The sequence below is a fragment of the Anopheles cruzii genome, chromosome 3, assembly GCF_943734635.1.
Source record: "Anopheles cruzii chromosome 3, idAnoCruzAS_RS32_06, whole genome shotgun sequence".
Lineage (NCBI taxonomy): Eukaryota > Metazoa > Arthropoda > Insecta > Diptera > Culicidae > Anopheles > Anopheles cruzii.
Window position 1 is genome coordinate 82,702,678 of NC_069145.1, and position 27,998 is coordinate 82,730,675.

At 49.5% G+C, this 27,998-nt stretch overlaps 1 protein-coding gene across 1 annotated transcript in view; it reads right to left on the bottom strand.

Annotated features, from left to right (window-relative positions):
* LOC128271146 (neural-cadherin-like) overlaps window positions 1–27,998 on the bottom strand; it is a 68,356-nt gene that overhangs the window by 25,761 nt on the left and 14,597 nt on the right. Inside the window, 9 exon segments of the mRNA XM_053008586.1 lie at window positions 866–999; window positions 1,002–1,030; window positions 11,174–11,367; window positions 17,405–17,596; window positions 17,676–17,909; window positions 17,980–18,765; window positions 18,835–19,051; window positions 19,127–19,565; window positions 19,665–19,676. Coding sequence (XP_052864546.1) covers window positions 866–999; window positions 1,002–1,030; window positions 11,174–11,367; window positions 17,405–17,596; window positions 17,676–17,909; window positions 17,980–18,765; window positions 18,835–19,051; window positions 19,127–19,565; window positions 19,665–19,676 — 2,237 coding nt within the window.

Consider the following 27,998-nt stretch of genomic DNA (forward strand, 5'->3'; position numbering starts at 1 on the left):
CGGGTGCGCTCCATTCATAACGCAACGGGCCAATATCTGTGTGGCCCTCGGAAACTTTGGCCGAAAAACTCCACCCGCCGGTCGCGGGCGATGCAGCTGATACAAGATCGATTGTCATCGGGCCAGGCCGGGCCCGCTCGGTTGCTTCCACTGTACGGTACTTTATATTGCCGAATGGATTTGCGATTTCCTTTGAAGTGAACCTCGGAACGGACACTTAATTTCGCTTCCCCGGTGGTGTCCGGATCGATTGGCGCCGGTAAACGGGTGGCAAACGAGATTGATTTGCTGCTCGCACACAAAGGATGGCCGGTCGCAGCGGATTCGATTCTCGCGTCGCCCTTTCTGTGCGCGTTTTCCCGAACTCGAGGCTAAATCATCGCCAGTCACACCCGGAGAGAGAGAGCAAACTTGCCCAATTCTCGGCGATCGAAAGAAGTTGGAAGCGAGTGCTCAAAAGTTTCTGATTTGGCCACAGCTGAGCACGGTGGGGTGAACGGCTGGGCTGGAACAACAAAAGTCAACTTCTTCCCTGGATCCGCGCATCCGGAGAAGAGATTTTCGACAAACTGGTAAACAGTTTTAATGGCCGCCATGATTCAATGGTCGTGCTTTGGGTGCACGAGCGCGAAAAGCGGTTTCCCGGAGCCAAGTCCGGTCCGGCAACTTTTCGTACACAGTCAACCGTCGGTAGTTTGTTGTCGAATTGTGAGTTATTAGCGCCCCGTGGTTGTAAGCCAGTGTGGTGTTATGCGCGCAATTACCTAAAACGGTCGTCTAGAAAGTTTTAAGCGTAGTTTGTTTTAAATAGTTCCGCTTTTCGTTCGTGTACGAACTTACCTCGACTCGCACGGTCAGGTTGTACTCTTTGATCGTCTCGAAATCCAGCGGATGGTTGACTTTGATGTCCGCCCAGGTGTCACCGTTGTCGGGCCGTTGTTGGAGGTAGAACGTGTGCAGTTTGTTTGTCTGTGCCGTCGAGCCTGGCATTAGCCGATAGAAGACGGTGGGGTTGCCCTCGATCCCGGAGCTGTTGTACACATCGATCGATGCCGCGCGAATCCAATCCATCGTTGAGAGTTGAGGAAGAGGTAAACAAAACACGTTAGCGAACATTTTGCTCAATCGGCTTGAGGTGCCTTCTCTACTACCTACACTGATAGCAAGTTACTTTTCGTTAAATGTTAGTTTGTTTCTACGAAACCGAAAAGGAAAACAATATGGTTAATTTTAACACAAAGTACCAACACTCTGGTTCGACACAAATCAGTGGCAGTGTTATTAGCCCACCCGGCAGCCGCCCACAGTGACCTATTCGGGGCGATGCTCTCCAAGAAATCAACAAACGGTGATCTAAATTTCGGTCCGCAGCAATGTCCAATTAGAGTCACCATCATTGGCCGGGTCTAGCGTATAAGGTTCACCCGGCGAATGAATCGTTCATTAGTGGGCACGTGCCCGCGTTGCGTAGGTTACACAGCATTTCCGCAAGCACAATATTTTCTGTTTTTTTCGTTCTTCATAAAACAACCAAAATATTTCTCATCAAAAGCAGCCCCGAGCGATACACAGACCGCCTGGCTGGCTGGGGGCCAATTGTGGGTGCGCTCTACTGAAAGGCTGCCTGCTCTCTCCTTGAGGACAGAAGTACTGCGGCTACCAGTGGGTTGTTGGAAAAATTCTAGCATCCCATTCGCCGGGTCCCACCAGCGCCGCCATTGTTTTCTATTAATTCGCAGGAAACAGAAGTCTCGTTCCCCAAACACTCGTTCTCCGTGGCGAACCGACTGACTGCTGGATGGGCTTCACACTACCGGGAGGACGAACCAGAGAATGTGGGGCCGCGAACGGAACGGAAGACGAGCATAAGCAAACGCTTTTTTCCACAACAAACTGAAAAGCACTCATCTGTGTTGAATTAAACGGAAAAAAGTACCACCAATAGACGCAACACATTCAATCAAGCATCGTTCCCGGCGAAATCCTGGCTCTCGTTTATGATGTTATAACCGCACTTCTACCAACGGAGCCCAAAAAGGAAAAACGGTGCGCCGCTTGAGAAACGCGGCAAACCAAAACGTTGCCCGCGTGTTCTGTATTCTATAGCGAGATTAGGCAAAATGCAAAAAACACGGTTACGAGCTCCGTGGAGAGTAAACCAAAGTGGTGGGTTACGAATTAACTGCACGATAACGAGACCAGGATTAAGCGAAGCTCAAAATCATACCATCGGTTACGATGAAACACAAGGATCGATAACAGACTGCGGTCAACTGGTCAACTCTGTAGCAATTTTAAGGTGTGTTAAGGGAACTAGTACACAGAGACAGATACAGTCATTATGGAACACAGAAAGGAGACCATCGTGAGTCAGCCCTTTAAAATTTAAACCATAAGCGTATTTGGCCCATGCTGGATGGAAAAACGCAGCGTCCTGCTTGTGTGGCCCAACTCCACACCAGAAGCTGTCACGGAAGTTCGGAAGCATTCTTGTAACCGAGCCCTGCCAGGCAGAGCCTGGCTCGTTGTCTAAACAAACGGCATTCTTGTGACGTGTAAAATGCTAAAGACACGAGATGGAGAAGCAGCGACCAAAAAAGGGGCAAAACATAATCACAGACTGGCGGCTCCGACGAAACTCCTTCCAGCCATCGTGTACTCATAAATAATAACGGCTGAAATGAAGGCTTGGCAAAAAGGTTCACCACGGGACCCACCAGACGGAAGGCTTTTTGTGGCCCGAAAAAACGGGCTAAGAAAAGCAGGTTTGACTCGAAAGTTTTACTTCGCCACCGCCTTACATATGTTGCGCGCGCGCCCAAGATAAAGCCAACCAAACCCGCCGAACGTAAGCCCCAGATTTACTCCCTGCCAAAGTTTCCATCCTGTCCGTCGACGTCCTGTCCGTCGCGCACGTCTTGGCGATGGCGTTGTTCCATTTTTTGTGGGGCAACCTTTTCCATGCTGGCTAGCTGCTGGAACATTTAAAAAAGGCTGATGTGGGCAGAACAACCGACAGTCCGCCGGATTCAATGAATCTTTCATTTGCGACGACCGAAAAGTTGGGCCAAAGAAATGGAATTGGCCGGACCACCGTCGGTTCCGAGACGTTATTATTTTACCATCGAGTCCTTGGCGACCGAAACTAGCACCATCGCGGTATGCCGTGTGTGTATGTGTGTGTGTGTGTGAATCGATTAAATATGTTCCTTGAAACCAAGCCTAATCCTTGGCCTAGCTTATTATTTATCGATCCCCCATCGGGGCGAGTGGTGGCAGCAGATACGCCTCTCAAGTGACACGAGCTGATGCGAAAATCATGATGCACCTCTCTATGGACCCCCGAACTGATGCTTCCTGGCCACTTGTGGATGTCCGGGAATTCGCTGGACACCACGCGAAGTAGCAACAATCTTCGTGCCGATTTGGCTCCGTGCCCGTAGTGTGTCATTGCCAGGGACAAGGCAGCTGTCCGGATGTAATTGAATTTTTAAACTTTTCCACCCAACACAACATCAGACGAAAGGTCCCGTAAAGCCCGCCAATAAAGCGGCGAGCTAGAGCGAGACGACCCCCGGCGGCTTGAAGTTCACGTAGCAGAGCACCGGAAAAAATACACATTAATCAAAAGTTATCCTTGTGCAGTTATAGCTACAGCTGACCATCGCAGGCCCAGTGCGTCGACATTCGCGGAAAACTCCAGACCAAAGCGATACCTAGAGTTGGTGCCACGAAAGTTGTCTTCTCTTGGGGTGATCCCGAGCCCCAGACCACACCGTGGCTCGGTGTATGATTATTAATTGCTTTCTCCGCGCTCCACCTGTCGATGAACGGTTGGTGGCACAACAATTGTTGCTTTTGCGCCTCTGCAGGAACCCAAGGCACTTACTATGATGGCAAAAAAGCAGGAACCTGTTGGACCGTTCCGAAAATTAGAACAAATGCCGACACATAGATGTGTTGCAAAGACTATTTAAATAATATTGCGAATTCCCGATATTGTTTGGCCACAGTAGTAAGCTCGGCAAGGAATTTCCCAAAGAAGAAAAAAAAACCCGGCAAATTTGTAACCGATTACTTTTGCTTTTTGTTCGTCCAGCATTCAGACGCTGGTCACCGGTGGGGCTGCGGTATAATCACGAAACCCTGCGCGCCCAACGGGTGCGCCTGCGGGTGACTGGCGCGCGAAACAAAGGTCGAAACTTTTGCAATAAATATCCGATTTATATTTATCTCCGTCGAAAGGGCTGCGCGCGCGCTGGGCAACCGACCGGGCCTGACCGCGAAGGACCTTCCCCCCAGCCGCCCGTCAGAGTTCCTCTTGTTTCACTGCGTAATTTGTGATGTTTAGTTTGCGCTAAGCCGAGATGTGAGACGGGCCAAAGCCAAACAAGCGTCCCAGGAAATGGGATCGATCCAACAGCGGCCGCGATTGATCGGTGGTCAGTGCGTAACTTGCGGGGTCCATAATCTTTGAAGCGCACACCACCGAGGGACAGAGAGACTTTGGCAAATATTTTACTGCCGCCCATAAAAAGCCGAAGCACCGGAGTTAGAGTGGGTGGCGATGGAGCGATAGATATAACCTTGATGCGAGAACCTCAGCCGGCCCGTTTCGAGGAAGGTTCCGTTATTGGCGTACGGCAGCCGGTTATAGTTCTGTAGGAGGAAAGCAGGATGCCGGAACCGGGATGAGGCCCGCCACCAGCTTCACCTGCGGAAGGCGACGTTGTCCCAACCCAAGACTGATTGGACTCTCTCCGAAGCGATGGGCGCGCACTTGTTGATCGATCCTTTGTTTCTTCTTTTTTGTTCGGAAGGACGCGCCCCGGAAGGAAAAACAAATAATGAAATGAACGAAAAAAAATTGGGGTTGAAGGAAGGTATTATATGACCAGAGTCTTTCAAGGTTTTCCTTCTCGGCGGTAGAAAGCCCACAAAAACGTCACCTCGCGCTGGCAGAAAGAAAGTTCCGCCATAAAGCCACCGAGAGGAGCAAAAAAAGGGAGAGAACAAATCAAAACAGCGTCCGAAATTAAAGCAGCCAGAGGGGATGATACACGGTTCGGTGGGCTCGTGGCAGGCAGCTGTCGTTTCCAGGCAAACCGACCCCCCCCACGTCGCGCACCAGGGGCCGCTGGTGGGCATGCGGCGGTTCGGAAATGTCGAAAACATCGCCCATAACTTCCAATTACTCTTTGCCCAAATTTGCTTCGCATTCGCTTTCCACTTTTTGCCGGTTTTATTTCGTTGCGTGTCATTTGTGTACAACGACTCCCGGGGCCAGATTCGCACACACACCTAGGGTACTAGGGTACCACCACTTCATGAATTATCGCTCACGGTTTTCCGCCGAGTGGCCGCTTTGCATCGCGTAAACACGTGTACGACACGGGCGTATTAAAAACGCGCTGACCAACGGCGCAACGGCAGCGACACGGCCCCACACACGCGTCCTTTGCAGCCATTTTATGGACATGTTTACGACAAGCATAAACCGTGAATTGCGCTCCAATCATGCACACACATATCCCGGGTGCGCGCGCCGGTCCCAATTCGAACCGTTTAGTCCCGTCCCGGGTCCCGGGGCGTGGGGCTCATTTGGAAGCTACTTACTTAATCCTCGCCCATTCACGCTCTTTGGGGCAAATTTTTATCTCCATTCCCGCACGGGGCCACCATCAAAACACTGGCGGGAATGATGGGCCGTAATGTGTGTCTGTGTGTGCTTCCCCAATCCTTAATGATTATGTCCCTGGAGGGCGAGATTTTGGGGGGCGAATTTGCGCGCGACAACCCGCGCCGCCACGGCCAATGTTCACAAATGAACATTCCCCCGACGACGGAGTGGAGCACCGCCGCGACATGCTTCGGCGGAGGACGAGTGTCCTTGGAGGACGTCAATATCATTACGACGTGGCCCTTGATTATGATTGCTCGGGTTTTGGGGGCCAAGCGAAACGACTTAATCAGGTCGCTAGCGCGCGCCCGCCGTGCAGCAAATGGGGCAGTTAAAAATATTGGGTGAAACGATGCGCCTAAACAACCAATCATGCCACCGTGTGCGGTGTTGTGGGGCAAATATTTTAACCACGGACCAAACAAATCCTTTTAATTTCATTTTCTCGGTCTTGTTAGGCGCACAGAGACCTATGGAGCGAACGGATTACAACATTTCGCCAACACGTTTTATCGCCGGATTTGGCGACAAGAAGCTCCGTTACTTTGTGCTTCACTAACCCGGCACAATGTAGTTCTTCACGTCCGCACAGTCGTGAACTAGGCACGCAAGGATCTGGTCTTATGCCGGAGTGCGGAAGATAATGAATTTCGCATCTCCCTGGCAAAAGGAACATACCTAAACCTCGGTCGATGGAGATCCTTTGCGTGGACAATATGCGGATGACCGAGAGAAAGGGCGCATAAAAGCATGCCTCTTCACTGGGGAAAGCCTTCTGCCGGCGAAGACGGCGAGAAGCAAATGAGCGACAACACGCCGCGCGCGCGGCCGGTATGTTACAAGAGTAATCTTCGGCTTTGGCGCCGTCCTCGAGTCGAGTCATAAGGACGCGCGCGGTTCTCAGTAAAAACCATAAATCGGCACCACCACACCCTTCTCTGCATTGTGTACTGCGCCACCGCTCGCCGGTTCCTCCGCACTGTCTTGTGCCGGTCTCCCATCGGTCCGCTGATAACTGGGGGACGCGCCGTAAACGCTTCTCCAGGATAACGAGTGTCCCTCGCTAGCACTGGCACTGGTCAACCAAAACCACCCACCGCTATCTGCGGAAATGCCTGCCGGACGTCCCCGTCCCCCGTGGTCGGTTCAGCTTATCCGTGTGACGTATGGTCCACGTGACGGCTGTGAGATGTTATGAGATTTTTTGCGTCCCTCTGCTTCTCCAACGCTCAACCCGGCATCGCGCGTCGCTTCATCTGCGGTCTCCAGCGCGCTGGGTGTGGTTCCGGCCCCCGAGTCCCGGGCATGTCCTTGTCAGCTGAAAGCGAAGCTTTCACGTGGCGCTGAAGCTTTACGGATGAGCTGTTCCGGGGAAAAACAACGTCATGCAAAAAACCTGGCACCCCATTCTCGTGTGTACTTACAACACACGCGCGATGGCGCACCACACACACCCTCTGCCCGCCTGCCTATGCTGTGGCACGGATCATGGACGAATGCTGTCATCGGGCCGCACTTCCGATTATTCCGGAAGCTTTCTGTCGCATGCCGAAGCGCAGGTCCACAACAGCAGCAGTTTGAAGTTGGTCCCTTTTTCTCGCACAGACCCCCGGAAAGGCACACGTACGCATGCACGTACGTACGTGTGTGTGTCTGGGACGGCGGAGGCCGGAATTACAATCCCACGGTCGGCCATTTACATGTCTGGTAATGGCATTCCATCTTCAACTACATAATTAGAGTTCCAACTAATCTCTCACTAATCCGGCGAGGGCCCGAGCGGTGAAATGTTTTCCATTTCGGCATTAAACCCATTTCCAGCCCATAACATTACGGCGGAGCAGCGCTCGGCTGAGCTGGGCTGGCGCGCAGGCTTAACGGCCGGAGCCTCGGTCCGTGTTTCGCAATTGCGACAACCGACATTTGCGGCGGCTTCCGTTTAAAGCTGAACCTTTTTTTTTCGGCCGATTTTTGCCCCGACCGTGCCGAATCGAGCAGACGGTTAGCCGCGCTTAAAGCTGGCTGGGCTTTCTCGGCGGAATCAGAAGCCTCGAGCACGCTCCTTAGCTGACCGGCTGACGTCGAAGGGTCGAATCAAACCCATTTCTATGATTACCCGCAGAGAAAAGGTATCCGCCGACGAGAAACCGGGGGGGGGGGGGGGGGGGGCCGAAGGAGCGTGTAATGTTGGAGATTTTTTCTCGTAATCCGTAACGGGACCGAGGAACTGTTTCTGGGTTCCATTTTCGGCACACACACCTCACACAGGCACATCATTTGCTAGTTTCTGTTTTGCGCGCTGGACATCACGTAAACGATCGCGTTTGCGCGGAATTCCCCCGGGGCTCAGGGGTTTACTTAATCAGCAGCATGAAATGAGAGCGACACGCCGTCCGTCCGGTAGGGCCGCCAATTTTAAAGCAAAAACCTGCTAAGGGCAAAACTTTTATCTTGATGGTTCACTCAGCCCTAACCGATCCCTTTGCCGTTACGTGACAGACCGGTGCACGGGAAACATTTCAAACATTCAACTGTGTCACACTAATATTTTAGAGAATTGTCACGCGTGGCATGGCCACGAACGTGGCGGGTTCTTCTGGGGCGATCTCTCCTTCGAGCGTTCCCGAACCGCCGAAACACGCCGACTGAAGATCCCTCAGGGGTCAGAGAGAGAGCACATATCCAGAGTCCGATTCCTGTCCAGAAGAGCCACGGCCCAGAAATCATCGAGCACGCCAGTTACGGCCAACGAACTGAACAACTACGGAACAGAGGGGGCAAAAAAAACGTGTAAGAATGTTATTCCTTGCATGAAAAATTCAAAACCTTTCCACCTCGAGGCGCGTGGTCGGCGGCGAAGCGCCAGCGCCGCACGCCAGCGCCACACGTTTCGGCGGCTGATTTTTGTGACGCTACTTCTTATCAAAAATCGTGTTTGTCCGTTTGGTTTTTTTGATTTTTCGTGCAAGCTGGAAAAAAGGCCACAGGCCAAATGTTGCCCTCCTTCATGCGGAAACCTTGCTTCATTGCCCTAAAAAAAGAAGAAGAAAAAACGGCAAAAGGACACATGAGATATGCATGGAATTGTTCCGGTTCCAGACCCGAAATCCCGCGGTGCGCTGTACGCCACCGTAGACACAGTGTTGTGGTGCGTTCGCTCTTTTACGCTAGGTCCTGCGCTGCCGTTAGACCCAAAACAGGGACCCACGGGCAAGGGCACTCGGCGAGGCCGAGGCGACGGGTTAATGTTTTTGGGGTGGGCATTTTGCTGGCGAATGTACCGGAACAGAGCGCCGTACGGAAAGTTTGGAACCGTGAACCGGCCGGAACCGTGGACAATTTGTATGCAGGCCACGCAAGCAGCGAAACTAACCGCCGAGAGCATATCAAAAGCTCACGATCTTTTTCCGGCCCATCACCAGTTGCGATTGCGGCGGTTGCGGGTAGCAGCACCGCCGGACACGGACACAGATGGGTGGTCAATCCCGAAAGTGCCCTCTACGTGTGCTTTGGGCTGGGGTTGCAATAAAAAATGCTAAAAAGCTGACACCACGCGCGGTAGGACACAGAAAAATAATTAATTTCCTTATTACCATCTGCGACCACGAGCGGGGCGAGCGCTATTTTTCTTCTGTGCTTCGGGGTTGAATCGGTCGGTCGATGCTCGGTCGGGGTCCTCGGAGCTCTGCGTGGCCAGCGTGGGTCATCAGCGAGATGTTTAGGGGAATGTTGCCGCCATGCATAAGAAATCAGCGGACAGCGGCAGCAAAAAAAAGGGATTGAAGATGACCCAAAACACGAGAGCCCGGGTCCATAACTAACCCATCGTTCTCTGGTGGGTGAATGAAAATTATGCCACCGAGGTGTTTGCGGTACGCGGCAAGCATAGTGACACACGCGGGGTTCTACTTCCGGCCAGGGATTCGCATTTTTCATATTGCTTGAGTTACGTGCTAAAGAGTCCCAACCTTGCTCGGGCTCCTTTCGCAAACCTTTCGGCCGGCGAGCATATTTGAAACGAGCAGAACCACAAGGATGCCGAGGGATGCCACGTGCCGTGGCTGTAAATTATGGGCCAGTAAATAATTCATAGTGTCGTGAGCGATCGACAAAAAAAGGGAGGAAAAAAATGGATACTGTCGCAGACTCATGCTCACATCATTAGCACCGAGCATAACACATGCTAAAGTCGCCGGCGCGAGCGATGCTGAGAGGATATCAATTAACTAAATACGATCCTTCATCACCGGTGTGTGGTGTGTGGCGTAGTCCGTCGCCGGAAATCCTGAACTCACGGTCCACACACCCAAAGGGAGCGAGCCACGAACAATGGAGATGCGCAGCTCATTTGGGGAAGTTGCAAAGCCAGCAGCTTGGGCCAGTGCCTTTTCCCGTGCAGGATGACCACAAAGCCCGCAGCAGCTGCTATCTAGCCGATCGGTAATGACGCTAATGGAAAGTTAATTAAGTGCCCGGGAAACTGCTGATCCTGTGGCGGCCGACCACTCTTCCGTGCGCATTCCGGACCCGAAGCCCGTAATGCAGTCGTCCCGCCCCGTAAGGACGATGGGGTAGACATTTTTCCCCTTTCATCGACTAGTAATTACCGACAACTTACAATCGGAAGCTCACCTTTCCCTCCCTCCCCGGAGCCAGCGCGAAGAGTGAACCATTTGCGATAATGAAAAGATGCAAATCAATCAGGCGAAGAACCTATCGTGGATTGAATTCGCCCCGTGAAAGTGATTGGAAAGAGTCTATCGACAAAATTGTCCCCGGGACGAGGAGATGTGATCACCATCCTTCACCAGACTCTTTAATTATTGGCGACAACGGCGAAACGTCGCGGTGTACAGTGTTTGTTTCTGCCGTGGTTGTTGATGAAACTCCATTCTAGTTTCCATCGTCCATTGTTGGGTGTGACATACTTTCCCCAACGGGGAACTGTTTGAATGCTTGGTGCAAACGATACGCTGCATGATACGGACAATTGATCAACAGCATAATGCATTGGCTCCCTGTGTGTGGTGGTCCCGTGGGTGATGGAGTTGGATTGGATGGAAAACCGCCAGATAAAACATATCTTGGGGCACGCTTAAGAGTTCTCCCGGTACACGGGTACGCTACAGAGTTGGCCAGAGAGGTATGCTTGTAATATGGTAAATGAAAAACTTTAAATTCATCAAGGTAACGCTACCGGATCAACTTAATACAAAACGAAAGCAACACACAAACAAACAAATTAAGTTATACGTTCTAGACAAAGAGTAATGGTAAACGGTCTGTATGGTTGGTTCAAAGCTTAACATCTTCAGTGCAATAATGTTCTATGTATGTTAGGTAAAGGATTAAAATAAAAGTCAAAACCGAAGCCCAACGCACGGTGGTGTACGTTGAAGAGAAGTAACTGACACTTTTTTACAGCTCAAATAAAAGTGGAAAAGAAATGTGGTTTAAGAAAATGGTGCGCGTGGTTTGCGCGTCAACACCGACCTGGCCTTTATCGAGACAACCTTTCCACCGACCGGCATATTTTCTTTGACGTAGATCGGCCCATAGACGCCGGTATTGTCCCAGACCGGCGGATTATTGGCCCGATCGACGACATCGATCTGCACCTCGACCGTACGCGACAGCGGCGGGTATCCCTTGTCTTGGGCCATCGCCTCGAGCTTGTACGTTTCGCGCTAACGGTTGCGCAACGGGCCGCAACGGTATTATAGCAAAATGAATCACACAAACGACATTTAAATGGTGGAGTGTATCAACGAAATTGTGAAATCAAAATGTTAAACAAACACACATTTCGGGCGCGACGAATTTTTAATGCAAAAACAAAAATCCGATACCGATACCGGGTAGGCAGAAACGCAAAACAGCAACGGACGGGCGGGAGAGACGGATCGAGGATGAAACCATTAAAACACAAAACAAAACAACCGAAAACCGAAAAAATGTACATCGATCGCAAAACGTTCACAAAAAGCATTGTGCATGTCACGGGCGTGACAAAAAAACCGACCGACATTAGTAAAACATGTGAAACCGATTATTGAAACAAAAAGAAACAACACGATGTAAAGTTGCACAGCAGAGAGAACAAAAATCGCCACATTTGTAGAGGACAAAGGGCAAAACCAAAACATTCACATCGAAAAACGAAACAAAACCAATGAGACAATGAGTAACGCAGACGAGATGGCCAAAAAACGAAATACCAAAAGTTACAAAAACGCACAAAAAATGATTTCCCGACCAAAGTTGCATTAAACACGATGAACGGTCGTGTATAATCCCGCGGGGGAATGTCGTAGCCAGCCGTTGCGCGAAAAAAATCACGATGCATTGGGTTTTGGAAAAAGAGAAAAAGAGAGAAAGAGAAAGAGAGAGAAAAAGAGAGAGAGCAAAAAACAAATTCGGTGATCAAAAATCGGTTCACACTCCGTCGCGCGGCCGCCGTTCGTCCGCATCCTTGCTGTTATCGCTTATCGATGACTCTGTTTGTTTTTTGTCTTCACTTCGACTGATGTCTTGACTGGCTGAGGTGTAAAACTGAGATACCAAAATTGAGTTGCCGGAAAAAAACGATTGCAAACGGCGCACCCAAAACGGTCTTGATGGGAAAAATTACGACGATAAACACTATCAAAAAGTCTTGGCTCCGATCTTGGCAAAATTGTGTAGCTGTCGGCGTTCAAAAGGTAAATAAAAACCACTCGCAGCAAACTTTTTCACGAGAGAGAGAGAGAGAAAGGCTCAGCAGACGGATTTCAAAAAACGAATAACGCATAAATATTCTTTTGGTTGAAAAAATATAACAACATTGTTCAAAAGAAATGAACAAACAAAACTTTCGACGCGCTCTTCGCATGTTGGTCCACTAAACGCAGAAAAAAACGATCGAATGAATTCGATGAAATGCGCTGGCCAGCTGGTTGTCGATGGTGCGGATTGCAGGACGAGTGACCACCCATAGACTTACGCTGGCACCTCGAAGAGTATCCGACTTTCGTGGCATTGGTGACGCACCGTTTACAGAATATCATGTAGTTATGTATATTATATAGTTTCTAGTGTCAGAAATGTTGCGTAGTGAGAGGCATAAAGAAATGAGCAAGTTAAAGATAGGTCCACTGCGGCCCAGTTCGTAGAATATGTTTCCATCAAAAATACGGGTTGAAAACATGTTCCACGAGCCGAGTCCGCGTTCGATCCGGTTTACCAAGTTTCAAGCTACATTCAGTTCAATCCCGCTGCTGTGACACTGCCCACTGGAGGGGATTTGCTGACCAAGAAAGTTCGAATTCCCCTCCAATGAACATCATCCGCAGCACATGCGCGCAAACCTTCGCCCGAGGAATCCGAGGCAGCCACCCACACAGCCGGTGGCCGTTTTCGCCAAGGATCCTTCCGGTGACTGGTGTGCGCGCAGGCTAACAGGATTCGGAGGCATGTTATGTACTAAACGAGCTAGTAGATGCGTTACGGTTACGTTAGAAGGTGAGATACCGCGCGTGACGGCGTTAGTTAGTGAGGCATATCAACAAACAACGGGATGGTGCGCTGTGCAGCTTACGGAGCTAATTATCGTAGAGTGAGGATAGGTTTCGGCTATCCTGGCACCACCACTGGAACTGACTTTCAATACCAACCTTGCTTTGATCGCCGTGACCACCGTACCGACAGTGACATTTTCCCTAATGTGAATGGGGCCATAGATATTGCGATCCCAGATCGGTGGCTTATTGTTCCGATCGACCACATCGAGCTCTACGTCCACATCGGCGGTGGACGGCGGATCGCCCCGATCCGAGGCGTACACCTTCAGCCGGTACCGTTCTCGCTGTCACGGGAGAAACCGATCGTTTGATTGTTTTCCCCGGCGTGTTTCAGGTTATGGGGTTTGGCCAAGAAATGGGTATTTCGGTTTTAAGATCGTTTCAGTTAGCGACACAGCCACAATCAGTCAGTTTTTTGTACAGTGTTGAATTGGTTTTGGTTCGGAAAACGTAAAAGGTTTTTGGTTGGTTATTGTGTCGTGTCGAAACCGACAAATGGGCCGACGCCAGCATACAACCGAAAAGCCCCAAAACGGAAAGTATATATGAAAATAAAAAGAAAAGAACGAAAGAAAAAAGAAAGATACATAATTAGTACACATCTAATGAACGCTGCAACAACTGAGGAAGAAAGTAAAAGTAAGTTAGCATAACAAGGTAAACATAAAAAGGTGAACAATTATTCACAGGAACTTCTGAGCAAAGCGATACCAATAATGTGACGAAAGTTAGACTATGATGGTGAAAAGAAGGACGATGAGTAGGAGGATGTGTTGGTGGCCGCATCGTGAAAGAGCTGAAATGTCGAAATGGTGTCTTGGCTGAACGACAGTTACGCCAGCGTTATGTGCGTTATTGGACCTGTTGCTTTATCTATTCGTTCACGCTACACACGGAACAATAGCCGGGAATTTCGAATGAAACCAAGTGATACACCAAACACAAAATTAAAACAATAATTAGGAGCAATAAGTTCTACTACCAGCAGGTTTTAAACACGGATTGACGTAGGGCGGTAGCCAATTAAACTATTGAACATGGCTTTGATGAAAAAAAAACAACTTCGACACAGGTTCGACTAGTCGTCTGGCTACCACAGACTATCATCGTGTAATGATGGAGTAAGTGTGCTTTTGCGGATGGTGGAGTGTGTTGTAAATGATGCAACGTACTTTGTACCAGTGAAGTTAAAGAGACGCAGATCACGTACATCGACCAACTGATTTTGTCTCTGCCAAATGGATTAGGAACAAACATAGCGATACACACAGATTTTGCTAGCATCATCTTCGACTGCCGCTAACGCTAAACGCTACTTACGGAGTAGCAGCCCTTTGGCGTTAATTGTGGCCATCGTGGCGTGAGCGAATGTGCGCACGGTAGGAACAACACCACAGTCGTGGTAAGAAAATCGATTCGCGACAACGGAGGAACAGATACGCAGAAGTGAACGGAAACGAGAAAGAAAACAAGAAATACTCAATTAAAACTCATCGAACCAAACGCTAGTTAACAGTGCAGTAGTAACGGAAGGGCAAAACTTGAACAAACGGAAGATGAGAGTATCGAATTTGAAACGTTGTTCCGAGAAACGATAAGTTCAAAACCTAAACACGTTTTGCTTTACTCTACGCTCTTGCCTTAACGAAAGGTTGAATAAGTATATCTAAAGCAGTTGCGGAAAGATGGACCAATGTACGCAAGGGTTGCTCCAGCTTTCCTATACATCATTGTGTGAAGTTTTCAGTTTTCTTGCTTTACAGTATTTGGAAGCAGATACAGAAGACAACAAAAAAACGGATGCTTGGCATGCATGGACGTTGCAAGTTGAATGGGGCGGACAACTTAACCAAACGAAGCAATTGTTAGGAAAATCAACACATACGGTGAGAACGTTATGATTAACGAAGAAAGTAAAAAACAACAACAACGACAACAAAAACGCCGCCATCGGGAACGGAAAATAGTTCTGTAACCAAACTTAATGATATTCAAAAATGGCAACTATACCCAACAGAACCTTCACGGGAAGGGCTGGCTGTACGTTGTCTGTTTTACTGCTGATAAGGAAAGGACTAACACAAAAGTTATACAAAAAACCTCTATAAATAATGTGTCTTTTCTTTCACGAGTAGGTGGGCAACTTAAAGCCAAAACCAAAACATACACGCAGAAAAATCCGATTTACTCATACAAAAAACTGGAACTGAGTAGATGGGCAGTCAAAAATGTGGTACGTGATTGGAAACAAAAACGCTGTCGCCCAACGAGTTGTTCAGTTTGCTTGGCTTCTTACGCTCTCTTGTTCCCCATTCTATCATTTCGCGAAAATGTCACTTTCTTCCGGTTTTTTTGTGTGGTTGTGGTTCATTTAGTTTTGAGTTCTAGCATCGTATCAGCTACCGTTAATATTGTTGGGTATTAAAATCAAAATTTCAAAATCAGCCCACATAAATGGCACACGTTGGGTGGATTACGATCAAAACATGTTTGCTACGATCATTCGCGAATCAGGAGGGACGGAAGCTAATGCCCGCTCACTATTGTGGATGAGTTACAGCATCGCCTGTTCTGTTGTTGTGCGGTGTCAGTATATATTCGCGATGCTGAATTGCCTTGAGATTGGGGTTGAAAAAATAGAACATTTAACCGTACCTCACGCTCGAAGAAAAATGATGCTGCCCATACCAATGAATCAAAAATTAGTTTGTTTTGGTTGGCAGCTTCTTGCTCAAAATTCTCTCAACCAACGCCATGAAGCTCGGAACGGATGTTTCGATACAATCTTTTAGCAAAATCTTCATTCTTTTCGCATCATAAGCTTCATTTGGCGAAGGCGGTAGAGCAATCGAGCTAGTCAAAACAAAAATGCTGATGTACTACGAATCGCTTCCGGTGTTACAACAGAAGAACAGGAGAAAAAGTAATTTAGTTGACGAAACGAAAGAAAAATGCAGAATGTTGTGCCGAAGAGTTCGCTCGTCGATTTGGTCGAGCATTTCCATACACACTAAAAATAGCATATAATACGTACGAGAGATAGATATCGTTATCGAATAGTCATTTAGTTGGTGCGCTAAAACAAACAGATAGAAGAGTAGTAAATGAAAGCAAACGATTATTCGGTGCAGTGGAAACTCATATTGGTGCGGAGCAGGACCAAGGGTTCCTGCCGTTCTTAATGTGTACGTTGTGCAGTGGTGACGGAAGACGAACAGTGCATACACACATTACGGCACGCAGGTCAACAATGGAAGCTAGAAATCATAAATCATCAATCAATTCTTGCGTTGAAGAGAACGAGGCATCTGCAATCACGGCTGGGCGCGGAAGGCAGCGAATCGCTCTGTTGCCTCCCGGCGCCACAAGAAGAAGATGTCTGACTCTCTGACTCACGGCAACTGAAAATGAAATTGGTGCTGTAATTGGTAGAGGTAAAAAAGCCGCTAAGACTGCTCCGTGGTGTTTTAAGTTATAGTTGTAAGCAAAATCCTCGATTTCCTGCGAAACATTTTCAAACGATGGTTTCGAATCGGCTGCGTACTGGAAGGCTGCAGTAATGGCTGCGTATTCAGCCGCCGTTAGTTAGGGCACCCGCCGCTTGGGGCGCTAGTGTAAGAGGAACGGAACATTTTTAAACAAAAACGGCTTAAAATCACTTAAAAATACGGTGCGTTTTTATGGTAAACAAATTCATTCAAAATCAAATTCAAATTGAACGGAAACAGAAGAACGCACGTGTTTAACACGCGAAACGGAAATCATAATTCCTTGTTAAACTTCTTCTTTCTCTCTCTCTCTTTCTTATTGTACCTTTACTTATTAATCAACTGCTTCGCGGTTGATTATTAATCAATTGCTGCTGTGTGTTCGAGTATTTCGTACTTTGTCTGCGGCAGCCACACTTTACGTTAGAGAAAAGACCTTCACTGTGGTAATTTTGTGACTCTTCTAGTCACATCGGACTAATACAGCAGGGCCCATTTGCTACAACTGCTGGATGCAATCTCTTTCCGGATCACAATACTCGGTAAGAATCAATAGTACCATGAACAACGAGTCGAAGACATTCAAGAAGGTGATTTTAGTTTTGGGGGACAGAGTTGGGGGAAGGATAATCGAGTCGATCGGTATGAGCGATAGAACTGAATCATGGAATACTTACGTCCAGTGGCTTCTTGAGCACGATCCAACCGGACTCTGGCTGAATCTCGAAGTACTCGAGATCGTTCGGGCTGTGAGGTGCACTGAGCGTGTACACGATCGCCCCGTTGTTGTCGGCATCTTCATCCGAGGCAGACACGCGCAGGATATTCGTACCGATGCTGGCATCTTGCTTCACGTTTTCAACGTATTTCTGTGCGAAAAGTTAGTTCACCAAGTTATTAATTGTTCCAATCGAGGCCCCGCTAGCGTGGTCAGAGCTGCGCCCTTACCTGTCGGTCGAACAGCGGCGGATTGTCGTTCACATCCGTAATTTCCACGGTGAACGAGCATACGCCCTCCAGACTGGGTTCGCCCTGATCGGTAGCTTTCACCGTCACCGACACGAACTTTCCGTCGTCCCCTTCGCGATCGAACACCTTGTTCGTCGACACTTCGCCCGTCTCTTCGTCGACCGTAAACTTTGTGCCCTTCTGGTTCGGTTGTTGAACGATCGAGTACTTAACCTAAAACAAGGCAAAATGGTGGTTTAATAGGGTGGTTCTACTTCTTTGAATGCGCGCCCTTGCCACTTACCTGCCCATTGACTCCTTTATCTTCGTCGGTAGCCTGCACCTTGATGACCGGACTGCCGTTGGGGGCACCTTCCTCCACCTTCGGGTAGTACGTGCCGCAGTCCTTGAACACCGGCTTGTTGTCGTTCACATCGGTGATGAACACAACGACAACAGCTGTGGAGGTATGGATCGTAGCGTCCCCATTGACGCAGCACGACCCATCGTCCATAGCTGTTACATTCAATTCATACTTGTCCCGATCGAGCGAAATTGCCTTGCTGTGCAGCCGAATCACACCCGTGATCTCTTCAATCACAAACTGGCCACTACTGGTGCCGCCGCCCACGAACCCGAACCGCACATTGTCGCCATCCTTGTCCGAAGCGACCACCGTCGTCACGAGCGTGTTCGGACCGGCGTTCTCGTCCACGTTCGGCGTGTACACCTGCTGGCTGAACTTGGGTTCCTCGTCGTTCTTGTTCTTCGTGTAGATGCGCACCGTCGCCGTGCCGGTCTTGGCCGGTTCGCCCTTATCCTTGGCCGTGACCACAAACTCGTAGTACGCGTTGTTGTTATCCGCGTCCAACTGCTTGTTGTTCACGATAATCCCGTTCGAATCGACGGCAAAGTGATCGTCCGACACGAGGTACTCGATTTCTGCGTTCGCGCCCGAATCAGCGTCCATCGCCTTCACCTTCAGGATGCTCGTTCCCAGCGCTATGTCTTCGTCCACGTTGTGCGCCTGGTAATCGGGCAGCTCGAACTTGGGCGCGTTATCGTTCACGTCCGTCACACGAATGGTAAGCTGGAATGGAAGAGGTCATGGCGTTAAAAGTTTTACCGCCGTTCCGTTGCGCGCCACCCGGCAACTCACCTCAACCGATGTCGAGAAACCACCCGAGTCTTCCGTAGCGGTAACGACCAACGAGTAGACGTGCGGTTGGCGCAGATCCTCAAAGTCTAGCTCCTTCGCCAGCTTCACGATGCCGGAGGTGGGTCCAATGTTGAAAGTGCCGGCACCCTGGCCCTGCGCCTTCAGTGTGTAGCGTATCTCCCGGTCGGCGAACGACTTGGCTTTCACGGAAATTATGCTGTGGAAAGGGACCACAAGGGCTTCGTCAGTGATCATCGTCCCCGGCACACCGCGCACACGACGCACGACTTACTCTGAGTCCTTTTTCTGGTTCTCCGGAATTTCCGCTTCGTAGCTGGGCATGTAGAACTGCGGCGCCCGTTTGCCGCCGACAATCGACAGCCGCTCCTCGGGCGTGCTCTGGAACCGCCGATCGTCCACCTTGCCGTTCTGATCTTCCGCCTTCACGTACAGCACGTACTCCATGTCCAGCTGGAAAAGGTCGGTGCCGCGCGTCCGCACCACGCCGGAGCGCTCGTCCACCTCGAACCGCCCGCCAGTCCGATCACGTACGATGAAGTAATGAATATTGTGATCAGTATCGGGATCGCGGGCCTGCAGCGTGAACACGGGCGTGTTGGGCGGTGCGTTCAGCTGCACCACGGCCTGCATCGGCAGCGGACGGTTAATGAAGTACGGCGGCTCGTCGTTCACATCCTTCACGTGAATGATGACACGCTGATTGTCGGTATCTGCAGTGGCGACAAAGTAACGCAATTAGTAAGTCTTCCGAACGAAGCACGTGACGCATACGAAACGCGGTCACTGCGCCCGCCGTCGTCGATACCTACACTTCAGACCGGCTACGGTTGGTGACGTTGCCAGGGTTCCGCCGCAAAAGTGATTTTTCAGCCCCGGCCACGAACGCATGCGGAAGGAAAATTTAATTCAACAAGAAAAGATTAGTCTCGTCGGGGGTACATGTTTGTTCCATCAGTCGTTCTTCTCTATGACCGGTCCACCGATGCAACATAACGCTAGAGGAAGGTGTCAGGAAGTGCTCATTTGCTGGAATGTGTTATCGTTTTCACCGCCACGGCGCCGGGCCGAAAGGAAGCGAAAACACACACACAATTTGTTCGGCCCATAAATTGCCCCGTAGCACGAGGCGTCCACGGGGAATGGAGATGAAAGTGTTACCAGAATGGTTCATATAACAAGCTCGTTAGCGTGAAGAAAGTGAGATAGGAACCCTGTGCGCCATTACGGAGCCGAATGGCAGCCACAAGCATAAATTCGTCGAGCGGCTAGTAGCGGCTTCGCCAAGAATGTTGAAAATTTCCTACCGGCCAAGGTGAACACGGTGTTGGCTCTAAAATTCATACCGCTCCAGGGATGATTCGCCCACGGTACAAGCATTACCTCTTGAAGTTTACGAGAGAATAAAAAAACGCTCTCGTTACGACACCCAACGAGGGCTGAAGGGCTGTTGAGAAATACGATTCAGTGGACGTCCTTGCAACACCTTCCATTCAAGCGCAAAAGGCGTTCCCCAGAGCTAAGTTTTCCTCGGCCAAGTTGAAGAGCTGATTGAAATCTTTGAATCAATGGCAGTGGGACAAAAGATAAGTCGGGAGATTTGCATTCCCAGACGACAGAAGTCTTGTGCAAACTTTGCTTCCAGCATTGATTTAATTGCACTCAGGCGATGTTTCCTGTGCAATGCAGCATCTTGACATCGTCGAAAACTTCTTTCGTGACACTTCACTCCACTTCCTGAGTCGACCACAAATCGGGAGGATCACACCGGGCACGAGAGAGAAATGAGACACTCGAGGCGCGGCCAAAGCAAAGATTGTTCTGAAGTATGCCCGGACCAGGAGAGATTTATGTTCAGATAATTATCATCTAAATTGGGGGAAAAGGTGAAGATGATTGTCCAGAATACACCCGTGTGACCCCGCGGTGGTCGGAGAAAGTGTGTGAGTAAATTATTGTGAGAAGGTGCCGGAACCGTGGCGACCGTGTTCTCGTCGCCATGGTCAACGGCTATGCGTCCCGTGTCTTGATTCAATCATATTCCTTCTGACTTTCGTACACCTGACTGACCACGACCCTGGCACCATCGGTTTACACCCCTCATTGTTTACGTACCACGCGGCGTTGTTTTCGGGGTGTCTTCCAAATGTTGCGCCCAGTTTTTGGCCCCTTTCTCTCTCTCGCTCTTTCTGTGGCTCGTTTTTCCCAACCTAGTTATTTTCTCCACCGGCATATGGTCGGCTCACTCAATTGGGACACGATCATTTCACGGATAACCCGGTCCGAGCGGGAAGGAGGGGGGGGCTAATGGTACGGTTATCTCCGGGGATAGATCTAATTTTGTACGCGATGTTACCACCTCTTTTTGTCGCCAACCAGCCGGCCGACCGAAAACTATTACCCGGTTGCCCATCGGCGGCTTTTTACGCCAATTTCTCACCACCGATCCGGTGGTCACGGTTCTATGCGTTCCACCGCTGTGTCCGGCACCTGGCTGGCGGCGCGTTCAGTTCAAGTAGCTTTATTTTTATCGTGCCAAGTGCCGATAATTTAATTTCTGCTGATAAAATCTAGCGTTTCCCACACACGATGGACGGCTAGCCGGCCCTCGGTGGAGGGTGGTTGAGATTTTCCCATCCCGATCGGCGAAAACACGCTTTTAGACGCCAGACAGGTGGCGAAACAGGTGTTGAGTCGGGCAAGATTTAGAGCACCAGAGCGCGCCGGTTTCGCTAGTGTACTTCCGGTTGATGGCACACATTTTTGACGCACCCCCTAAGCTGGTGGCCGGCCAATGGAGTGAAATACCCATTTATTTCACCCGCAATCTCTAAAGCAGCTTGCAATTTCTAGGCGCTTTAAGAATGTCGAAGACTGGAAAAATTCCAGTAAACAAACCCCGGGAAGCCACAAAGGTAAACGCCGATCGATTTAATAGATCCTCATCCAACTCCCCATTGCAACCCTAGCAGGGAATGTGGGGACAATGATTGTCTAAACAAAGACACACACACGGAACCGAATGAATATATTATTCATGCTAAGTAATGTAACCTTTCCTGCCGGTGTGACGTTGCGGTTTGGTGACTGTCTGATAACAGCATCGTGTTATATATTCATGAATGAGCAGAATGAATTGGATCGAGGACATCGTTTTGCGATAGGGCCACACGCTTCTAGCCGGGCGAGAGGTATTCTCGATGCGTCACAGCATAAGGAGCGGCACCGGATACGTCGGGGCCGGTGTTAGAAAATTGGAAAAGAACGTGTCGAGTGTCAACTCGGTTAGTCTCGGGTACGTATCAGATAATCCCAGGTTGACCATTTCCTGAGAGAAAGGTTGTCAATGGCAGAGATGATGGCAAGGCCATTCTCCTCATTCTCCTCTCCGTCCCTGCCGTCCTGACACACTTTTCCTCCAGCGAAGTCGCATCGAAACCCTTGAAGTTTGGAGTGATGAGTAGAAGATTTCCCAGCGGAAGAAAGTTCCTTACCTGGAAAGAGAGAAGAAAGCAATATAAAATGTAAATCATTGTCGTGAATTTGTCATCAAACTTTGAGCAAGCTGGCCAAACTTCTACAACGATGACGACGGTTGACGTGCCGTTGGACGTGGGAACATTATGGTTTGGAAATGCACTTCATCTCGCATCCAGTGTCAGCAAGGTTAGCCAAATAGGTTACTTTTGCCATAAATCACTAAACGCCTCCAACCAACGCCTAGTAAGTGAACTAAACTCAACTAAACGGCGCAATGTTGCGGGTTTCGGTATTTGCCAAAACCCGCAACGACGCCCGGCAGCATCGACACTCAACCCTAATAATCACACCACAGACCAGCCACATAATTAAATATTAGGGGCTTTCCGGTGATGGCCGACCCGGTAGTCGGTAGTCGATGCGGGTTTGTCGGGATCACCACAAAATCAACTCATCATCATCATCAGCGCAGCAACATCATCAGGCGCGGCCACAGTTTGGGCCCCTGTTTCGCTCGCCAAACCCGCTGGTGGGGGCTATTAAAACAGCATAGTTTGGGCCGGGACCGTTGCATAGCTACCATAACACGGTGCGTGCGGAAACTTCGCAGCTTAAACGGCACACATTTTTCCGCAGCTGAAGATTTCGAGGATGTCCATAAATCTTTGCCTTGGCCTTAATGAAATTGCACTTTTCCTCGTACTGACGGCAGTGTGGCGATAAATTAAGATTTCGCGTGATGTTATTTCGATTCGCCTTCGTCCCGAGCGCACACCGCGCACCCTTCCAGGACTCTGTTGAGCGTATCTCTTCACGGCGGTACATGAAGCGGGCTTAAATATTGAGTTATTTTTATTGAATTGCACGCAGGAAAACTTCATCGGTAAATGGGTTTCCACTCGGTGGCAGCAGCAGAACGAGCGCAGAGCAGTCTGGTACCTCACTCGATACAATCTAATTCCACCCGGAGGGGATTAAAACCGACGACCTGGGGGAGGATTCTTCCTTTTTTTGCAACCGCCGGCTTCCGGTGGCGTGGCTAATGCAGTCGGCGGAAGTGAAGAAAACTCAATTCCCGTCTGCACGATATCGGGAATCGGGTTCCCTCCCCCAACAGGAGGCATCTTTCCGGAATAGTGCAGACGGACACGAGCAGTTGCGCGGAACAATCGAGAAACTAGAAAAGTTTCCGCCAAACGATTGAACGGCAAACACAGTTTGGACGGCAAGAATCCTGTTCCGGAAAACATAATGGATTGTGCTGGATAAGGGAGCCTTTTCAAAGAGAAGTGAGGTGCGTTGATGTAAACACTGGGCTCAGCACAAACGAAGTCACGCCACCCAGGCGACGAACGATCGGCAGAGACTATGCTGAGCATAGCAAAAAACAAGGCCTCGTTAGCTTAAGATCATCGAAAGTAAGAGACGCTCTCTCTCAGAATCGAGCAAGGATACAAGATACTTTTTGCAATAAAGTTGTGTAAAAACAATTCACGATAACATTCTTTTTATTGCGCTTCTTTTGTGTCTATCACGCCACCGTCGCGCCGTGTAGGAGGATGACAACCCGGCTACCACGACACACGGCCCGATGGGCGGCAGTTTTGCGAAGCCACACCAAAGGGGAAAAGAACAAGGGGCCCGTGTTTTGCAAGGGATTCGCTAGCAAAAACGGAAAGAATAAAAGAGTGTCTGGAATCGATTTTCCCAACCCAGCCGTCTCCGTCTCATACACTCTTGTTTCAAAACCCGAAGGCCGACGGCTGGAACGCCCTGTCGCTTCCGGTGCAGTTTTGGCGGGACGCACGGAGTTGTCTCCAGGACGTGGCGCCCACCACCTTCACGTGCGGCTAGGAAAATGTATAGTCTGCTACATTTCCCGAAGGATTATGACCCCAACCAGCGCCGGCTAATGGAAGTTGTTCTGAGCTTGGGACCAAAGCGAAAGGAAAATAATTAATTTTTACTGTCTGGTGAAGAATTAGCCCGAAAAACGGCGACGCCATGTGCGATCGATGGGATATGCTCGAATGGAATAAGTAATTGAAAAGGGAATCCATTAAACGGATCTCTCCCATCGCCGGACAAGTAACGGACACTGCAAAAGCTGCATGATAATCCCACACAATGCGGATACTTTTCGGTGTGCCACTATTTATTTCAATCGACTCGTAGTGACTCTACAAAACCGATACTCGTATTCTTTGGCCACCGTGGGCCAAGAAAGGAGAGTTCGGTGAAACCGGAAACCTCCGGAACAAAAGGGATTGCAGCGAGGTAACTGAGCGGTAGAGCGAGCGCTTCTCGCCCGGCTGCAAGAGAATCCGTTATTCGGAAGCAAATGGTGAAATAATGTGTGCAGGATTTAATTTCAACACCGCGCGTTCCTCGCGTCCGGACGTTTGCGCAAACTTGATGCGTACTTCTTGGCAGCCTATCGTCAGCTGCCGCACTTCATGCAGTGGTGGTGCACGCTACAACGGCCAGAGTGAATCTAATACCCTATTGTTTAACCATTTTAACCGTTAGCACCGCGCGCCACAGTGGAAAGATGATACATCAACGTCTAATGCTGCCGCGGCTTTCCTTCAGTTCCGAGCAGAGCGATGGTGTCGTCTGCTTCAAGACGGAGTTTTGCGCCAACTCCTTTCGGAACCGATTATCTCTTATGCCCAGGCAGCAGAGAAGCAGGGCTACTGCAAACTGCTTCCAAATAAATAACCCCCAGGCCCAGAGCAAGTCAAAGACAAACAGCTTCCAAAACGGCGTCAGTCAGTCCCTGGAATCCCCGGAACGTTGCCGATGCCCCCAGAAACGGGAAGGTCCACCAGCAGCCTTCCGGTCATAGTGCGCCGACCCTTTCGAGCTATAAATAATTGGGAAACGGCGCACTTGCGCCACAAAATCTATTATTCAAATGATGGCAATACCTTATTTTATTAGATTTTATGATTTATTTCCGGAACGTGAGGTCGACGATTTAGGTGAGAACCGGCCGCACTGGGTTGAAGGGCCGAGAAATCGTTTCGAACCCTACGAGGTGCAGGTTCACAAATATCCTGCGCCTCGATAGTGCAGCAGTGCAGTGCTGTGGGCGGCCGGCCGGCCGGCAATCCCAGACGAATCTCCCGGAACCCTACTCGGCGGCCAGCGCGTCGAGATGCGGATAAATATGCAAATTGGGTCTAATTTCATTTCGGAGCGCGCTCATTTTTATGCGCTGGCGGCGCTTAACGTGTGCCGCGTGACGCCAGGACGAGACGGCGCGCCGTCACGGCACCACCACCACTACCACCGTTTGAGGGGCAGCTGTGGTTGACTGTTTTAATTTTTGCAAGCCAACTTCGGGCTAAGTGAATCAAAAGACCAATAAATCCGTGCCACACTTCGTGGGAACTTCTCCGGAAATGAGGCCGGCCAGAATGAGCCTGTTAATAATTGAAAAGTATCGCCCCTGTGATCAGCTATGCATAGTATTTGTGGAGGCCGTTGATTTTAGTGTTTTCACTTCTTTCGCGACCCCACACCTCAGAACACTCTCCCGGGCCTATCCCGGATTGACCCGCCGGTCAACAACATTACTGTGGCTGCTGTGTTTGCCAAACAACAGTCCGGCGACACAAGAGCAGGCTTTTTATTTCGCTTTTAATCTCCCACAAGGAACGACCTGCCGCGGCCAATGAGGGCTGCTAAAAGGTCCACCGATCCACACAATAAATTGAGCAATAGCGGAAAAGTAAAAGGAAACCCCAGCAAGTCGGGGTCAAAGCGGCACACATTCCGGGGGTTCTTTCCGTGAAAACTTTTCCTAACGTTTTTCAATTTCCTCCCCAAGCCATTTGACGTACGGCCAAAGGCTGGCCAATACAAAAAGTCTGCCACTACTACCGGCCAACAGCCGACCGAAATACGTGACAAACGGAAAACTTTTTCGGGCCAAAAAATGGACAAACACATTGAGCAAAGAGAGAAGCCAGCCAATTCTATGACAACAAAAAAGAAACGGTTCCCAATGACTTTTGTCGGTTTTCCAAAAATGTATTTCGGAAGGGCAGGGAAAATTTGCCATTTCCCCGTCCCAGTAAGGTTTCACATTATTTCCCCGAGAATTCTATTAGGTCTAGGTGTTAATTCGTGCGGTTTTTATTCAATATTTATAACCTAATTACAACAACATAACGTATAACTAACTTATTGAAAGTATTGCCCGTCGTTAGCGACGACTTTCTCCCATCTTTCGGGTAATTCCTCGATTCCGTGTCGATAGAAATTCTTATCCTTATCAGCGATCCAGTCAGGGACCCATTTTTCTATACCTTCATAAGAGAAGAACCGCTGTGCTGCCAAATCGTTACTCATGTAACGGAACAAATACTAGTCAGAAAGAGCAACATCTGGTGAATAGCGCGGGGGGGTTAATAGTTCCCATCCGACATTTTCGAGATAGGTTTTGACCGGTTTTGCGATGTGGGATCGAGTTTTGCCTTTTGAAAAATCAGCTTATCATGTCTTTTATCCCATTTCCGTCGTTTCATGGCCAAAGCTTTACTTCAAATGGATTAATTGTGGTTTATGGGATTGTCCTTCAACAATTTAATAAGGTTTTAAAAGCTCAAAGTATACCACACCTTTCATATCCCACCATATGCACAGCATAACCTTTGCGCAAGGAATATTTTGCTTTAGTTGCGGTGGCCCTGGTTCACCAAGCTGTATGCAGGGTTTTTTGCGTTTAGGATTCTTGTAATAACTCCCCTTTTCATAACCAGTGACGATTCGGTACAAGAACCCCTTTTGCTGCCGTGCAAGCAGTAATGAAAAAGTACTCCCCGCAAAACTACTCTACAAGGAACAAAACTTGACATGTTCAAATGCTTATAAAAGGTGTTGTTTGCACTTTAGCAAAAAAACATATACTGCGTTAGATGCGTAATGACAGTAGCTGTCAAACATATATTTCATTTCAAAAATATTCGTTATACTTAGTGAGCAGTGCCATGTATTGTAAACCGCACGAATTAACACCTAGACCTAATATTAAAACCGTGCCCCGTTCCGATCGCTGACATTGTTCGTAGTTTGAAAAGCTCCAGACCGCAGCGCGCGAAAGATGTCGAAGTAAAGTGTCCCGTGCACCGACAGCCGACAGTTTTTGGGGTCTCGAGCGACGCGAAACTTTTGCCAATATTTGCGAACATTGCCCGTGTGCTTCTTATCCTGCGCGACCCAGTCTTATCCGGTGGTCCCGCGGGTTTTCCCCACCAACCACACTGCTGCGCTGCTGCTGATGGAGCGCATTCTTGGGGCGACTATTGAGATGTTTTCCGTTCCCACCATCTGGTCGCTGGTGGGGACCCCCGGGTGGGCTTCTATTTCGCTGACGGATGGAGTCCGACCCGAGCTGATCCTGGGCAACAACATAAGACCGACCGACGTCTTCACACGCCCAGCCCAGCCAAGCGCAGTCCGTATGTCCCAGCGCGGCTCCCGCACACGGCGGAATAAATTTTGCATGAAATTGCATATAAATTCGCAACATAAACAAAAACGCGCCCACTTCCTGCTTCCTGGCCGGGACGACGACCACACCCCGTAACAGACAGGCGCAGGGTCGACCGTGCTCGTCTCCGTCCCCGCGTCCCGGCCGAGACCAATAAGCTAATGGA